The following is an 18,043-nucleotide window of genomic DNA, read 5'->3' on the forward strand; positions in this document are numbered from 1 at the left end:
AGGAGCAGTGGCGGCCAGATTGAAAATGTCGGAAGCGGGGAGGGAGCGGGAGGGGGGTTTGGTTCCGTTCTTGCCTTCAGCGTTGGCAGAAGCTGTGGCCGCGGACTGGGTGCTGGAATTCAGCTGCTGCTGTCTGTGCCGGTATTTCGTGGAGGAGTGTGAGGCCGAGTTCAGGCGGTGGAGGGACGTGGCGCAGGGTGAGGAGCCAGGCCTGGGTTATCCTGTAATAATCTCTATCCGAAGATAGTCGCGGTTGTGGAGAATTTTTCAGTTGTAGTTAAACGAGACCAAGGAGGGACGCGAACCAGCCTTTCAGTTTGATGTAGGGGTGTCTTCTAGATGTACAAGTGACTGTAAGGGAAAGTAATCCTCTTTGAGTACTGTGTTCAGTTTTGGTCACCTGCATACAGAAAGGACACTGAGGTGCTGGAGCAGGTCCAAAGAAGGGCAGCAAGGCTTGTGAAGGGCTTGGAGAACATGTCCTGTGAGGAGCAACTGAAGGAACTGTTGCTGTTTAGTCTGGGAAAGGGGAGGGAGACCTTATTGTTCTCTTCCAATATCTGAAAGGTGCTTTCAGCCAGAGCGAGATTGGTCTCTTCTCACTGCTGATGGGGGGAAATGGCCTCCAGTTGCACTGGAGGAGGTTTATGTTGGATATCAGGGAAAACTTCTTTATAGAAAGGGTTATTAAGCACTGGAATAGGCTCCCCAGGGAGGTGGTTGAGTCACCATCCCTGGATGTGTTTAAAAACCGTTTGAATGTGGTGCTCAGGGACATGATTTAGCAGAGGGTTGTTAAAGTTAGGGTAGTATGGTTAGGTTGTAGTTGGACTTGATGATCTTTAAGGTCTCTTCCAACCTAAGCAATTCTGTGGTTCGATGTGAATTTGAATGTTACTGCCATCTTCATTTTAGAAAGCTTGAATGTGTAGTATGACTGCTTATACACCATCTTCAGTCACAGAAACTGAGACCTCAGATGCTGATGGTTCAGGGCTGCTTACAAAGTTGAAATAGGTTTAGTGGAAAGATGAATTTGTTGTTTGTTTCTTTAAAAAAAAAAAATACAGTTTACAGTAACTATAATGTGTATTCCTTGGGTTTATTTTCTGGTAGAATGCTAGAAGCATCTGAAGGGATTATAGCCTAGCAGAGAGATGTGGAATAAAGCCTCACAGATGGATTTTTGAGTGGAGAAACATGGACGTAAATTGAGGAATGTTTTAAGAGTGACAGTAGTTATTGTCTAGATACCGGACTTGATGAGTTTCTAGCTATTTTATCTGTTGGCAATCATTTTCCTGAAGATACAGTGTTAGAGTGTATGGGGACTTTTTGTTGTTCATTTTCTTGACCAAAATAAATGTGGTAATGTAACTTAATTAAAACTTTGCAAAGTACTGAATACCACAGCATGTAGAGTAAATATTATAGAGACTAGTAAGGGAAATTGTTGAAGTTAAGAAATCTAAAGATAACTAAACGCATCAGATGTGGGATGTGCTAGATTAAATTATTTATACTGGTTGGTCTTGGGGCTGTGGTTAAGTAGGAGAATTGTTATGAAATCTCATCAAGAGAGGAGGGAAGTAGAGATGCTTGCCAATGCATACAAGTTAGAATATCTCCTAAGAAGAATGGAAAGATTTCAGAAGACTATTGATAGAAAAAAATCATGTATTTATGCAGAGAGCAAAGTTAGATAGAATTAGGAACTAATAGCGAACTTGGAATGTGAGAGAATGCTCACACAAAGAGCAGCATGCTGTAAGATTACTAAGAGTGTATTAACCTATGAAAAAAGCTAACTGCACCTGTAAAGTTGTATTAGAAAAGGCTTTTCTTGTAGAAATACAAAACATTTGCGTAGATCAAAATAAGGTTTTACGGAAGTGATGACTGGCTTTCAACGGGAAGGTCATTTGAAACAGAAGCAAGTGCAAAGGTTTAGTATGAATAAAGCAAGAAGAGGAGATAATGATACCTTGCCTACCTTATCCTGCTTTGGCAGGTCTGTTGGCAGAACTACCTTGTTCAAGTATCTACATGGCAAGGACCAGGACTTCTGGAATCTCTAATGAAAACCTAGGAAATATATTTAAGTGGCTGTATGGAGGGAATCAACTTATGGTTGAGGGCACTTTGAACAAATGAATTAATAGTAAACTGTTCTAGAATGTTTCTCTAAGTCTGTGTTTGTTCATCTGCATTACCTGTGAATAATTGGTACTATGAACCTGTCATCTACACTGTGTAAACAAGATTTCTTTTTCTTTAGCTGTAAGGGAATTTAGAGCTGTGTAATGAAGACTTTGTGAAATAAACCAAAGCACAGAATGTTTTATGTAAAATCTCGTCCCTGAACTGAAGTGCCAGTATAGGTGTGACCTAGAAGTATGCAGAGGAGCAGAGAAAGTTTAAATAATCTCAAGCTACTTGCCATGTTGACCTCTTGTTCTTCTGCATCGTCTAGCTGCAGCCTTCTTCCTACTTAAGAAATTTCCAAACTCTGGCTCCATCTTCAGGATACAAGGATAGCACCCATCTCCAATAATGAACTCATTATCCAGGCTCATTCTGATGCTGAACTCCCTTGTTTGCTATGGGTGATGCATAAATTTGTGGCTATAATTAGTGCTGCTTTCTTGCTATTCTAGGCAATGTCCTTTTTCTTATTTCTTATTTGAGCTAAAGCTCTTGTATATCTGTCTTCAGAAACAGAATTGCAAATGTGTTCTTTGAAACCCAAATGACAATATAATTCTTGATATTAGATTGGGTATTCATTCAGGCTTTTTAATTAGTTTGTAAATGCATACTTCTCCATTGTTCCCTAGGAGATGATCGTACAGTAATAAGCAAGTAGGCTGAGCACTTTGAAGTCAAACAATGTCATTGTGTTCTGGTTGTGTCAGTGAAAACCCTGTGCAGGGGGGATCCCAAGCTGCACAATCCTGGTTCTTGCTAGGCTGACACTGAGAAATGTATGCAAGCGTGACCTGGACTAGGGTGCTCAGTCTTCAGTTGTCTTGGACAAGTTGTTTGACCTGTTCTTCCAGGCTAGATGTGGCTTTGGGCAGCCTGGTTTAGTGGTTGGTGACCCTGCATGTAGCAGGGGAGTGAAACTAGATGATCCTTGAGGTCCTTTTCAACAGAGGCCATTCTGTGATTCTGTGATATGATTCTCCTAGCCTTGTAAAGCCACAATATAAATCCTCCGTATATTTCTGGCTAGGCTGCTCTTGTAGCTTTTATTGCTTTTGATATGTGAGTTGTCACAGCAACACTGTATGTTACCACTTGATGTTGTACTTATATTGTGCACCTGTTCCAGAGAAGTGTTTTCTTGAAGCAGTTACCTGTCTCCATAGTATGCTACTGAGTGAAATAAAATCTTATGTAAAATGATGTAGTGGTGTTCTGAGTTAGTAAACATGAGCCTGTGATGCATCTTGCAACTTTTGAGTTTTTGTTGTGAACTGCTTCAGAGGAATTAATTTGATGTAATATATTTAAATTCTTGTAATGCAGAAGAATAAGTGATGATCTGCTAAATTTAATTTGTTAGGGATCTGAGGAAGCATTTTTAGTCTGATAATAGTGTGTAGTACAATTGCAGCCACACTGTGGCAGTGCTGGAGCAAGACTGACTTAACTTTTCTTTTCCAGCTGTTTCTAATGGCTTCTCCAAAGTAACAATGCATCAGAAAAAAATGGTGTACATCTGTCAGCTTTTGATAAGAATTGCAGAAGGAAAAAGACTTGGTAAGTACTCTAGTTTATTGGTTCTGTTCTTTTCCCCTCCCACTTGCTGTTGAAGTAGATTTGCCTGAGCTTGTGTGGAGGTGTGTTAGGCTTTTGCACAGCTTTTTCTGTATATGTAAAATGACTGAATTCTCTACTGTTGGGCTGCTTGTTTCACACATACTTGAGCTATATGCTGGACAGGCATTATTACTAACTGATTTAAATGTGTGGAGTTTGATTATATGCTATTCAAGTTGTAAGTTTTCTTGTCTCAATAGTATCAATGAAAGAAATATACTGGAAAAAATGCCTAACCCTTAGTGAGAAATATCTGCAAGTGTGAAGTGCAGAGAGTGTTCTTCTGTATGTGTAAATCTAGAGATTAAAGTAAGGCAGACAGTTCATGTATGTCCTTAAATGAGAAGAGCGACTCTCTTTTTATAGAAGGCTGCAGGATTTTCAGCCAGCAGCAGATCTTTGGGATTATTGTTCACTACTGTCTTCTGCTTGGCTGTGGTCACAACTTACTGGTTCGGCCAAGCCAGTTCTTTGTCTGTGCTCAAGTTCTTGGGGTACTTAAGTTCTCTTCTGCAAGTTTTTTAGGAACTTCAAAGCAGTCTTGCAGCCATGAGCAGGGAAGAACAAAGATGTATTTTAGCTTAGCAGTACCACAAAGGCTTGTTTTCATACAATTAAATACTGCGTTATCAGGTAATAACACTTTTCTTGATTTTAGTTCAACTTTAAAATTAAATTTAGTATCATCAAATCAAATTTTCTATGTAACAATAGAGATTTCTGATAATACTTTGACATTGTTATTGTATGTATCATTAGGGACTATGACTTCACTGTGTTTTTTATCTACTGCAGTATAAGGGGCTGTGTGGAGAGGAGGACTGCGTGAGCTTTGTAGTTAGTATACCAGATGTAGTTGCACAATGTATCTGGATAGCTGATGTATTTTATGGTAGCTTTCCTAATTCTTTCTTTGATTAAAAATTAGGCTCAGTACAGATTAGAAAAGGGTAGCTTGTTTCAGATGCCAATTCTTGAAGAGTTAAATGTTTTGATGTTATCTTAAACTCAGTGTGAAGTGTCATGTTGATTGAAACAATAATTAGGAAAACACTGAAGTGTGACTTCTTTCTTTTGTGTGTGTATATATACAAACAACATACTACTAAAATTTTAACAATTTATGTTGTAGCTGTTTTCAAATACTTCTGCTTCTTCAGTCTTGCTTATGTAGCTGCTACCAAATATTTTTGCTTTTTCAGCCATGCTTAAATTATTTGCCTTCTGTCTGAAAAATACTTACTGTAAGGAATAAGAAGATACTGAGAAAAATTATCCCATGGTGCCTTTTAAAGTAAAAGTATACACGATGCTATAGTTAAGTGAATAGCTTGAGCTAAGCTGGCATTGCCATGGAGAGAAGCTGACTTGTGCGCTTGCTAGCATCCAGTGCTTCTGGTACATTGGTGCACTCACTTGTGCAGGTGCCAGTGATCAGACTGGGAAACTGTAGATTGCAGAGGGAGTGGTTATCTTGCTAGGCTAGTGTGCTGGGCATTTGCACAGACCTTATCATTGGCACAATGACATGAGAGCATACTTCTACTCTTCCAGTGACAGTCTTCTGTTATGCTGTTTGAGGGTTCCCTTGGCTTAACCTGTTCAAAAAAGGAAAGAATTCCTTCTGATCTTTAAAAACACCTGGAGAGAGAAACTAAAAGTTATTTGAGGGGAAAAGTGAATTGAATTTTTCTTGTATATATGACTTCATTGTGAATAAATAATGAATATACTTTTCTCTATTTCTTTTCCCTCTAAGAATGCCACTTTGAAAACGATACAACAATTTCGCCTTTGGAGTCTGCTCTGTCTTTTTGGACTTTACTTGAAAGGGAAGAAAGTAAACTAAATACACTTCATGAAGAAATCCGTCGCTTGATTCAAATTCAGGTCTGTGTGACTTATTCAAAAGTCTTCAAGATGTAACTATTCATGCTGATAAAACAGAGCTTCAGCTATGAACAGGCTGAAGTTAATTTTGAGTTTCTTCTATTTTCAATTATAGAGCTGTACAAGGGACCTGCTTTGGCTTGTTCCTGTTTGAAATACTTGCAAAATCTGTCAATTTGAAAAAATTAGATATCAGTTGAGTATTTATACACATTGCATCTTGAGCTTTACAACGTACTCTAAATAGCTTTAATTTCACATGATGTTTCTCAGCTAAAAAATGTTTTTCTATGTTAGAGAACTTTGGATTTCAGAGAGAAACATGTAGAAACTAGCCTGTTCCTAGTAGGTGTTTCTTTGTTGGTTTTTTTTGGGGGGGGGGGAGGGAAGCATATTTTAAGATGGTGTTACTGTTGGAAAGATTATCATGGTGGAATGGTAAAAGAGACAAACAAAGAGAATGCTCACCCATATCTGAAGATCTAGGCTCTTGAGGAAAAAAAATCCCCAAAGGAGGGATCTCCAGGAAGAGATCCTTCCTCAGAGGTGGTCAGCCCTTAAATGGGGTCTAGAAGCCAGGCTCCACCCCTTCCAGTCACACAGGTGAATTGCCTTCACTTGTGCTCCCATGGCTGACCCAGTTCTCTCCTCAGGTGATCAATCAGTGCTTCAGGCCGTGACTCAACAGTTCCCATACAGATGAAGAGCTTTTGTAAACAAATTCTTAACCTGCTCTGAATTTTTTTTTTTAGAACTCAGACTTTCTTTTGTATTGGTACTTGTTCAAAAACACTTGAACAGCTGTTTTTGCTGTTTTTCCCTAGTGCGCAATGAAGATGAGTGTATGCATGCTGTTGAGCTGGAGTTAGAGAAGATAGGAGAGTTCATAGTCAGACTTCTCAATAAGTCATTTTTTTTTAATTTAGAGATGCCTACAAAATGTGCTTAAATGAGATAATTACCAATTGTTTTGGGATTTGGTGGGCTTTTGTTCTTGAATAATCATCTAAAATAATACATGTGTTATTACAAGTGGGCATCATTGAATTACTGAATTGAACATGTCCTCTTTTAAGCTACATTTAATAAAAATGTCAACTGATCACATTACTGGAAAATGCAATTGTTGCATTTTAGTTGCGCTTAAGGGAAAGTTGTAGGCCAGTGGACTGTGTTAGTCCTTCAGGGGCAGATCTAACTACTTCTTAGTAGGTAAGGGAAATTTTGCATCAGTTAAGATCCTTTTAAATCTCTCGTTTTAAGCCTTTATACATGACACTTAATATTTTCAGAACTAGCTCTAATTAGATAATTGTTAGTCATCTTGAGATACTTAAAAATCCAGGGCTATATATTTACAAAACTGCAGAAGCTTTGTAACTGCAGAAATTCTTCTGAGTTTCAGATCAAATGCTTCAGCATCCCTTGAAATTGTAACTTTTGTTTGTAGGTTGTAGCAGTCTATATGGAAAAAGGATATTATAAGGAGGCTGCTGAAGTTCTTGAAAGGCTATTCACAGACTCAGAATCACATAAGGTAATAACTTGCTTCATTTACACTTCTTTTGTTTGATTGTGTTAGAAGAAAAGAGGGAGGAATGGTTTCCCTAAGGTAGCAAATGCTACCTGCATAGCTTCATCCTTTGTGCAATCACTTCCACAGATGTGGCAGCTGTCAGTACATAGGGGAATAACAGAAATAACAGGTGATTTGTGGGAGTGAAGCAACTCCTCCTAGATGCAGATATTCTCTACTGTGGGCAGCATCAGTCCAAAGTATATCTCCTTTCCCACACTACTGGAGACGTGAGTGATTCTGGGAAAGTGATCCTACAGTTCTTTCAAGCTAAAGACTGTATAAACATGCTGGTAGAGAAACTAAGAATCCACAGCTCTAATTGGGCTGCTGACCTTTTCTGAGCCATTGCATTTTCTGAGCCATTGCAGTGTGCTTTATCTGTCTTTTCTGTTGATTAATTAGCATTCTAGAGGTTGAAACATCAGAAGGAAAGAAAGGTCATTAGCATCCATAACATAGAAGGGATGTTGTTATGCCTCTATCTGGAACTGTTAACATCTGGGTATGATTACCTCTTGGTTTGATGTTCACTCCTTCATGAAGATGCAAATCTTGTGTGCATATCAGTTCAAAATAATAGGTAATGCACACATCTGAATTTGCTGAAAACAGTAAGCGCACTAAAAGTGGTGATTTCAGCAACCTATAGACTAATGCAGTAATGGAAAAGGCTTCTAGGAGGTTGAAAAACAGGGAGAGGGGAAGAAAAGAAAAAGTAGGTTGTATATAGGCTCGAGATTTAACTTTTATTTTGAGTGTGTGCAGTGCTTGTGCAGGTCCTTCTTTACTTGTATTTCATTAGTCAGCTGAAAGAACTTTTGACAACCTCCTGCTTTCCACCCCTGATCCCCCCACTTTGTAATAGCTATGTGTCATAAACTGCTGAAACAGGAGGAACTCTGGCATTTTATGGAGGCAGAAAGTAATGCTTCTTAGTATGCTACAATGAGGGAAACAGTGTAGAGAGGAAAAAGTGGAAGAAGGCCAACACTGCAGACAAACAGAAGAAAGGTAGAAACTGCTGCCACTATCTTCCTCTGGTCTATCAGCACACGTGTTTTTTATAAGTGGCAGTATGTGTATAACTTACTCTTCAGAAACCTTTCATTCAGAAGACTCAGCTGTATTGAAAATGTAGATTGTAGTAATAGTACTCAAGTTCATAAATAAGAGTGCAGCCTGTACAAATACATTAAGTATTGACTGTATTGGTCTCTGTAGGATTCAGGGTGGTTTGTGGATGAATGTGAGGTTGTGATTGATTACAGGTGTTTTTGTCTTTTAATGCTACTACACGAAGTAGCCCTCTTCCTGATTACTATAGACTCCTTTCAGTAGCAGTTTGCATAAGGAGTAAACAAGAAAAGAAACCCAATAATGAGTGGGCCTTTCTGGACGAACTTTCTGCCCCATTGACCATACTGCTTTCAGTGTTCATTGTAAAGGAAGTGAAAATGTGCATCTCTGGAAAGTTGTACTTACTGCTTATTGAGCATATAATCAGAGTGAACTCCAGGTGTTCAGTCTAGTCCACTGTAGAATCCTTTCAAACTGTAGCATGAATTTGTCTAGGCATATTCAGAGAACTACTTAATCATCTGGTTTAGCTTTGTCTGTGTCCTATTTAGCATAGATGCTAAGATAACAGCAAGACATGGTTTTCACTTGTCATATATAGCTGTGCTTTTTTAGCCTTTAAGGATGAAGCTGGCAGCCATAGTCAAAAGCAAGGATCCATATGTTCCCCTTCTCCAGAGCTTCAGTTACAGTCTTTTGTTAAGTAAAGTCAAGTCTTACGTCAAACTTTTCCTGAAAGAAAACAGAACCAACTTCTTACTACAGGTATGTGAAAGCTATTTTCAAAACTTCTCAAAAGAGGTACATGATGATAAGATGAAATAGATGCATACTTTCAAGGAAGCTGTTTAGACTGTATTCAGTTATTGCCTTAGATGAAAGGGAAGCGTTACCTTCCTATGAAATATCTTATTCAACCTTAATTTTTTTAATTAATGTTTAAGAGAATGTAGGAATAAAACTCTCCTAAAATACTTTGAATTTTTCATCCATACCTGTCTTGATTAGAAAAGTAACTTAGAGGGTAAAAAAGCTGGGGCTGTCACTAGGGTGTGTTTAAGAGGACCAGTTCTGAGCCTAGACAGATAATACAATTGTTTTGCCTTATGTAGGTCCTAAGAATTATAGTAAAACGAAGAGATCAAGACCTCTTAATTTGTTTAAAAGTTTAGGAATGTCAGTGGATTTTAGAGATGAAAGACTATTACTGCTTTTTCCTGTAAGATTTTCTTTATTTACAAACGGGCTTGCTCAAAAATGATTTAAAATTGGCGAGAACAGCATTCCTCCAGCAGTTCATCTTCAGGAGGATTGTGAAGAATTTCTCATATGTTTACTTGCTGTAAAAGAGTATTGAGTTGCTCAATTACAAAAACACAGACATCTAAAGGTAATAAGAGGTAAACTTTAAAATAAACAAACTGGAAGTTCCTTTGGGGTTTTCATTTTATTATCAGAAAGGGACTAGAGAATCTCTCAAATGTATTCAGGGTAATACAAGCAATACTTTCTAAGTCTTGCTGTGCTGTCAGTTCTCAAGTTTATTTTCCAAGCTGTATCTGAGAGCCTAGGGAGAGAGAGAGAGAGACAGGTTTGGAGATGTTAGAGAAGGCTCCAGAACTCCACAGTAACATACTTAGACCCTCTCTCTGTATACACATCTTCCTAGCATCTGCACCATTGTTGTAATCTTCTGAAATCTTTTTACTCTTCTCTGAATTACTTGGGATATGAAGGAGGCTAAAGTGAAGACTAGACTTGGCTGTACAATACAACTAACTGTTTTCCAGCATTGTACAACAGGAAAATACCCTAGCTTTAACTATTCATGTCTGTCTGTCTTCTGGTGCCACATGAGGAAATTCAAAAAGATCTGTGTTACTAGACTGTTTTGTAGGCTGCTGTTTCTAGCTTACTGTCAAGCTTGGAATCTGCAAATTTGCAGCTGCTACTGTTAGTTTTATATTTATATATATATATAAATATATATATATATATTTTTATATATATATATATATTTAATTTCAAGAAACGTACAGGTAAACTGCCCTAAGAAGAGTCTGCAAATACTGCAGTGCTGAAGGAAGACCAGCCAGTTAGGGTCACTCAGGAAATAGTTTTAGTTTTTACTGTGTAATAACTTCTGCTATTCCATTAAAAGAAATAGTTTCAGGGACGAATAAAATCTGAAAGCTACTGTTACTTTCTAAAGTATATTGATTTAACTTCATGTAGTCCTCTCTGCTAGTTTGTTTAGAAACTTATCCTCACTTCTCAACTATGGTTGATGATTGCAAAATATACAGCAGACAGACCTTCTGAAAATTAACAGAATCTTGCAAATGTCAAGAGATTCTACAGGTTACTGTGAAGGAAAAGTTAAGATTTCCGGAGAACTGAAAATTGAACTAACAAGAAATTACAGGAGGCAAAAGCATGCTTTGGAAGATAAGTAATTGAAAGCAACAGGCTAAGGAGAAAGTGTACATCGGGCTTGCAGTGAATTTGTCAACTGACTTGTTTTGATTAATAATATTTAAGCATTGCAAAGCAGATGTTTGGGGTTTTATAGACGGTGTTAGAATGCATTCTGCTTTGCTTAGTAATGATGGTGCACAACCAGGATTTTTCGGTCATTTGACCTGTAAACATGCCTTAAGAAATTAGAAATGAAAGTCAGCACCAATGTGACCTGAATGACATCATATGGACTAAGCTTATTGGTTTTGTTTGGGTGTTATTTATTATAGCAAGTAGATGAGAGGAACCTGGGGATAAGCACAGATCTTACATTGCCTCAAAGTCTGTAGCATTCCTTTCTCCACTTGGGAGATAAGGAGAAATCATCTTAGTCTGTGGCTAAAAGACTTTAGGCAGTATGTTAAATTTATTTTTGTGAATGTGGAGAAAAATTATTTTACAAGCTAAAAGTCTGAGATGCATCTTTTGAAAGTATTGTAGGTATTCTTGATCTTGACACAGTCTTAAGCAAGTAGAATTATATGAACTTGAGGACTGTCAGTTTCCAGTTTGTACTCTAGTCGTTAAAAAGGTAGATTTTAGAGTACTTTGCTAAGATTAAGACTGCAAATATAATGTATTTCACACTGTGTATGTTCTGTTACTACGCAAACATTCATTGTATTTCTGTGTAATAGCCACAAGTAACATCTGTATGTACTAAAACTTGATCTACTGGCTGGTTAATGTTTTATGGATCTCAACTCGCCTCATTACAATTGTTTTTAAACTAATTATTGATAATGCTTAATGAAGGGTCAGCAAAATAAGCACTATTAGAACTAATGCAGGCTACACTTACATTATTTAGGTTCTGGCTGACTATAATTGTGAAACATCAATTCCGTTTCTCACAGGCAGCTACAAAACAAGTGGAGTCTGAAGGAGGGGAAGTAAGAGTGTTGCAAAACAAAACCTTGAATGTCAAAGAAGAGAGAGAAAATAATTTGGAAGCAAAACAAAGGTTTGTATTTAGCAATATATTGCTGGGGGATATGCTTGGATAGTAATTTGAAATTTGTTGAACTACAAGTAGGTAGAAGGAAGGACATTAAATTCCAAACTGCTTTCCAACAGAAAATGAACTACAAATGCATTCTCTATTTTTAAGTATTTGCTTTTCTGTGGTTGTTACTCTTGGCATTTACATCAAATAGTTTGATATTAAGTACTTGTTCAAAATGCACATTTCTCAATTTAAACAGCTGTCAGTCTTGTATAACAACAAAAACATTGAAATACTTCAGATTTTTTCTTTTCAAAGGAGCTCAATCAAGAATAGTTCTTAATTTCAGGCTATAGGTTGGCTGAAAAAGAAGACAGGGAAAAAGAATTGCTGTTACTTTCAGCTAAATGTAGGATTCACATATTTACCTTAATACTAGTATTGTTAAACATGTAGCTTCGTTGATAAAGCATAGAGCATGACTAACAGTGTGAAGTTGCAAAACAATTAGGTTCTTTTCTAAGATATACTGGGGGACCTCGAAGCTTGGTTTCTTTTTCTTTCCCTCCCTCCCTCTGACTTTAATTTGAACAAGCTAATATTCTAGATTTGTCACCCCTTGTTTTTCCATGGAGAATAAATTATGGGCTTTAGTCATTGTGGAGTTTGTATTTCTGCAGTTTTATACCTAGAATTCTTAGCATCGTTTAGTTGAGAAAATTGACTGACGCAAATAGAGTGTACAGCCAGACACATAAGATATTTTTGGAAGTTCCTGACACAACTATATCTGAAAGAGATATGGGAATATTTGTCAAAAACCAATGGTAGCAATTCTTAGACTGTAGAAAAAGTAAGGTATTAAAAAAATATATATTTAAAATTAAGAAATTACTTCACATGAACAAATTCAATGTTTTTCAAGGCCTTCAGTATTGGCTAATGGTAGTTTTGGGAATAAAGGAATTAACACAATTAGTGTTGGTCTGTTTATGTAGAGAAGTTTTTGGTTTTTATTTCATTTAAATATTGTTGATTCACATGAATGAGAAGTTGCTGTCTATGAAATTATTTTTAAGACCTGCAGAAGAGCTGCGGAGTACTACAGATTGGTTAACTGGAGACATATCATCCAGAGTAAGGTAAAAAGTCGTTTTTTTTTAATTGCTTTTAATCTTAGATATTTAATGGTTTTTCTTGTATTTTTATTGTAGTTCTGTGTTCTTTGCAGGCCTCCTTCAAAAAAGGGATGCAGAACAAGCAGTGTTCAGAGTGAGTGTTAGCTTATTTTTTACACTTTGAAAGCGAAGTCATGTCAGATGCTTTTCCAGATCATTTGCTGGTTCAGTAACTGCTGTCCAGTGTGATTGGATTCATGTAAGAATGATTATGGTGAAAACTCCTAATTACTGTGTCTAGTTTCTACACAAATGCACACTTGGTGGTTGCCTCATTTAGAAAACTGGAATGATTTAAAGTTCCCTGGCAACTCATTTTGCAAAATCATTCACTTAGTCTTTTTTCCTGGTGTGCTTTGTTTCTTCCTAGTTTGTTCTACTAGGATTTTGGTATTCTGTAGAGAACATAGCTGCCAGACTAGTAACAAGACTTGTCTCTTTGGCTTCTGACCTAGATAAGTGAAGGAAGGAGCTAAAGAGGCTGGCTGACTGACTGGCAAAACAAATTGTAGTGTAAAATGCAGTTAGGATGCTTGTGCATTGTCCTGGTTCTAAAAACTTTAAATTGTGGATTATGTAACATTTATAAGTTTTGAAAATCATTAGCACCTTGTTACCAAAGATGGAATGGGTATAAATAGTAGTGATCAGAAATATTATAATTAGTTTCCATTCCCTCTACCTGAACTGAGAGAGTTATGGTAAAAATATTTTTTTTTCAGGTGTGAAGTAAGTTTCTTTACTATGTACAATATTTACCTAGTTGCTTAAAATAACTCTTGTGAGGTCTGTTGCATATAAAGTGCAGTCACTTTTCTTGATAAACTATTTAGTCCTTGGACAAACATGAGATTTGTGTGTATATTTAAGGAAAAAAAAGTTCAAATATTAATACTGAAACTTTCTCACACTTCCAAAGCATATTGAAACCGTACACTGTGTCTCACAAAACAGAACAGAAAACCTCTACTTCATTGTCAACTCCTTTTTGGTCTGGATGTATATTCATTGTTTTCTAGGGCTGAAGAACTTGAAAAATGTGGAAGAACGTGGAGATGACTTGCCTTGTAGCCGAAGAAGACAGGTTTGTAATGCTTTCTAATCTAAATGGAGATGAAATGAATTTGCAGTGCAGTAGAATCTTTTTCCAGCTGTAGCAGACTGAACTTTGAAAATGCCTGGGCTTAAGCTTCTCCATGTTACTCAAGCTACACTATAGTTTAAGTTTGCATTTCTAACTTTAAAAAAAAAAAAAGCATTTATATTGCAGTCTCTATTATTATTGCTCATGAGACATAAATTTGTTGACATACATTACTAAAGCTAAGCCTGACTCTTCTTAAACATGTTTTTTGTAAAGTTGTAAATGTACAAGTTTTATAATAACAATGATGAAGGTATTTGAGTTAAATAATCCAATATGTCATTTGCACATAAGGCTTTGAACATCAAATAACTTCTTCAAATATGGAAGCTCAGTGGAGATTTAGTAAGTTTGTAATTCATAGAATCACAGAATCATAGAATTGCTCAGGTTGGAAAAGACCTTAATTATCATCAAACCCAACCACAACCTAACCATACTACCCTAACAGCCCTCTGCTAAATCATGTCCCTGAGCACCACATACCAACAATTTTTAAACACATTCAGGGATGGTGACTCAACTACCTCCCTGGGGAGCCTATTCTTGTTCTTAACAACCCTTCCTGTAAAGAAGTTCTTCCTGATATCCAACCTAAGCCTCCCCTGGTGCAGCTTGAGGCCGTTTCCCTTTGTTCATCTGAGGTAACAACATATTTACTTGAGAAGCTATTTTAATTATTGTAAATGAAGTGAGAGGCTTCTTATAATGCTACATTTCAAATAGTCCTTGAAATTCCCTTCACAGATAAGCCTGCTTCTCTGCATTACTTGAAAATTGTTGTGGAATTATGGCATTACTGAATTTAACAAGTGAAAAGTACAGAAGTGAGTGCCTTGATAGAAGTGAATTTGATTTTATTTTAGAATGATCTACAAGCTGATCTTGTATATAGCCATTTTTTTCTTAGGGTAAAGTGATAAAGCATTTGAGTTAAATTTAATACTAAATTGATTCCTATGAAAAGTATCTCTTTAGAAGAAATATGGAGTCTTTCTGCTGACAATTTGCAATGTTATCTGAACATATGTCCAATTTGGTGCAAGTTATTTCATTCTTGTGTTCATTTTGACACGTCATTTTTCATACAGGAGAGGAGAATATGCTTATACTTTTTTCAGACTCCTTTGTGAGGAGAGTTGTGCTTATTCCTTGCTTTTTAAGAATGTTTAGTGAAGTATTGGCTAAATCTTCAATTGTATGCTTTTCTCAAAATGGTTAAGGTCCTAATGGGAGCTGTGAAGGAATGATACTGCCATATATTCTTGGAGGATGCTGGAGGCCCCTGCTACATGCAAACACAAAACTCTTCATTTTCTCACAAATCTTAGGAATATTTAAATCACTGTAAGATTCCTTAGCAGTTTCAAATACAGCTTGTGCCCTTAAAAAAAAAAACAACAGAACTACTCTCACATGATTTGCCTGTTGTATTCAAAGGCATGATTTTTTTTCCTACATCATACTTAAATAACTATTGTCAGCAAGTTGCTGACAAGCATGCATGTTTCATCAATTCTGTTACCAACATCAAGTCTGTTGTCCAATTAGTTTCAAACTCAGAATTAATGACAGCTACATAGTCATTGCTTACTTATTCAGGTGGTTTCTATGTAGTCAGCTACAGACCTAGGGCTTGTGGACAAATCTCACTAGGAAAACATAACATACTGTATTCTTTATTATTATCAGTCCAGCATTATTGGAAGCAGGAATTTATAGGAACTTACAGAAAAGGACATCTGAAAGTAGTGAGCTCTTGAAAAACTTGTTTTTTATTTTATTTTTTCAAAATTTTAAGTTTCTCTCAACAACTTAAAATATATACATGCATTTGCTTTCTGCCTGATATTTATGCTATACTAGCAAGGCCTCTTAATGCCATTATCATTGCTTTCTATATGATTTTATTAATGATAACTGCACCTCTGCTTAGTTATGTGTTACATAAGGTTGTCCACATGCTTGAAAGAATGCTGTGAATTGTGAGTGTCAGAGCTGTTGACTTCCAGAACTTCTTTTTTCCATCCAGTCCCTCTTTCAATGTTGGCATTGTTTGCTCTTGTTTTGTAAATAGCATTTCATTGCAGTGGTTCAGTGCCTGTTTTCAGCCTTTCACTACTGTTTTCAGTTAGCTGCAAACAACAGTCTGGAGTGCTGCTGAAAGGAAATGCTTTCTTGTTCCTAAAATAAACTCTTATGGTCTGCAAGTGTCAAATTTAGGGAGCCCTTTGTTCTCAACTTATCTTGTATATGCATGGCCAGTCCTTTAAGGTGTCTAAAATGAGTCCTGAAAAAATTCTTACGTGTCTGAAAATCTGAGTTTTCATTATTTAGTCGAAGTGATAGAGAGAGAAATCAACATATCTAAACTTCAATGCAAAACTTCCAGAACAAAGTGGAGTCCCAGAATGTGCAATCAAAGGGAAACAAGTTATTAGCAGAAAACTGACTGAAGAAATGTCAAGATCTGGTATGTTAGGGTATGTGTACGTGATCTATCCAGCTAGAAGTGATCTGTTACGTATTCTAGTACTCTTCCCCTGAATTACCCAGTATAGTTTCTAGGTTGTCTTGAACTATTCTACACCTATTCTTATTTTTACATTCTATTAATGTCTCTTTTTCAGTTTTCCCAGCGCAGGTTCCCTTTTTGTTTTTAGAGAATGCTGTAGAAGTTTTGAAACAAACTTAATGCTGTAAACATAGTAGCAAAGGATCAGTTTTCCCATCCTATAAGGAGTATATAAGCATGGTCTTGAGAATAGTTGCAGCTTGTCCAGGTCCTGCTTATTGCAGAACTGCTAAAGGATGTTAGGAGCAACTGCCTCCTACGGCAGTTCCTGCCCAAGGTTGCTGGAGCCCAGCCTGGTGCACCTAGGGATGTGGGGTTTCTGCACAAGCTGAAGGATACAGCTGCTGCTTTCCTATTTGCAGTTCAAGCAGTAGTAAAACTGAGTCTTCTGACCCAAACACAGAAGGGCTATCCCCTTTCCTCTTTCTTTCGCTCAGTTTTTATTGCTGAGCATGACATCATAGGGTATGGTCGTTTTGGGTCACCTGTCCTGGCTGTGTCCCCTCCCATCTTGTGCATTCTCCTCGCTTGTTCACTAGAGGGCAGCATGAGAAGCAGAAAAGACCAACGTCGATGCGTTATACTGTTTTTATCTCAAATCCTAAGCATAGCACCATATCATCTACTATTAATGAAGTCGACTCTGTCCCACAAAATCAATACTGTTACACAACTTATTCTTTACCAAACCTAATCGATAAGCAGAATATGGTAAACAGGAACAGCAATTTAAATTCTTCAGATATGGAGGCTCTAGAAAATGCACACTTATAAAAGCAACCAAGTCCTTTGCTAATTAAATTGTGCTGACTGTTGGGACTGTTAGTTGCAGATGCTTGGTAACTACTGAGAGCTGCAAAAGCCTGAGACATTAATTTGCTTCTATGCATCAGCAAGTGTGAATGTGACTCAACTGCCGTGCTTTTGATCACTTGTCTGTATAAACATCATAGTGCTCTTCTGAGCAAAACTATTGACTGTTTTTGCTGTTTCAGTGCAACTCCAAAATAAGGCACTGTGGGAATGCAAAAATAAGAGACCTTCATGGTTAGTTTTTCAGGACTTATGCTCAGGGTGTGCACAAACACGCATGCAGATTGGATCATCACGTTTTGTAGAAGTCTGTTAACTAGAATTAGAGTTTTAGTATGGAAGGCAGTGGTACTCACAGAAATGCCAGTGTGAGATGAGTGAAAATGGACCTTTTGTAACAACTATGGTCCATCAGGAGCAGCAGGATTCCTCCAGTCAAAGAAACAGAAATTAACACAGATGGATTAAATGGAACGCCTGCAGAATTCTCTATACA

The 18,043-nt window shown here is 37.1% G+C and overlaps 1 protein-coding gene across 3 annotated transcripts in view; it reads left to right on the forward strand.

Annotated features, from left to right (window-relative positions):
* The window catches only part of TERF1 (telomeric repeat binding factor 1), a 23,354-nt gene continuing 5,311 nt past the window's right edge, over positions 1-18,043 (forward strand). The window contains exons 1-9 of one of the 3 annotated variants that reach the window (NM_204380.3): positions 1-197; positions 3,670-3,765; positions 5,585-5,715; positions 7,166-7,252; positions 8,987-9,136; positions 11,749-11,855; positions 12,917-12,979; positions 13,069-13,109; positions 14,035-14,099. In NM_204380.3, coding sequence (NP_989711.3) covers positions 26-197; positions 3,670-3,765; positions 5,585-5,715; positions 7,166-7,252; positions 8,987-9,136; positions 11,749-11,855; positions 12,917-12,979; positions 13,069-13,109; positions 14,035-14,099 — 912 coding nt within the window. In that variant the 5' untranslated portion in view covers positions 1-25. The remainder of the gene's footprint in view (positions 198-3,669; positions 3,766-5,584; positions 5,716-7,165; positions 7,253-8,986; positions 9,137-11,748; positions 11,856-12,916; positions 12,980-13,068; positions 13,110-14,034; positions 14,100-18,043) is intronic. The other 2 variants (NM_001396119.1, NM_001396120.1) reach the window with 2 other exon arrangements.

This window comes from Gallus gallus, chromosome 2 (genome assembly GCF_016699485.2).
Source record: "Gallus gallus isolate bGalGal1 chromosome 2, bGalGal1.mat.broiler.GRCg7b, whole genome shotgun sequence".
In the NCBI taxonomy this organism is placed as follows: Eukaryota; Metazoa; Chordata; class Aves; order Galliformes; family Phasianidae; genus Gallus; species Gallus gallus.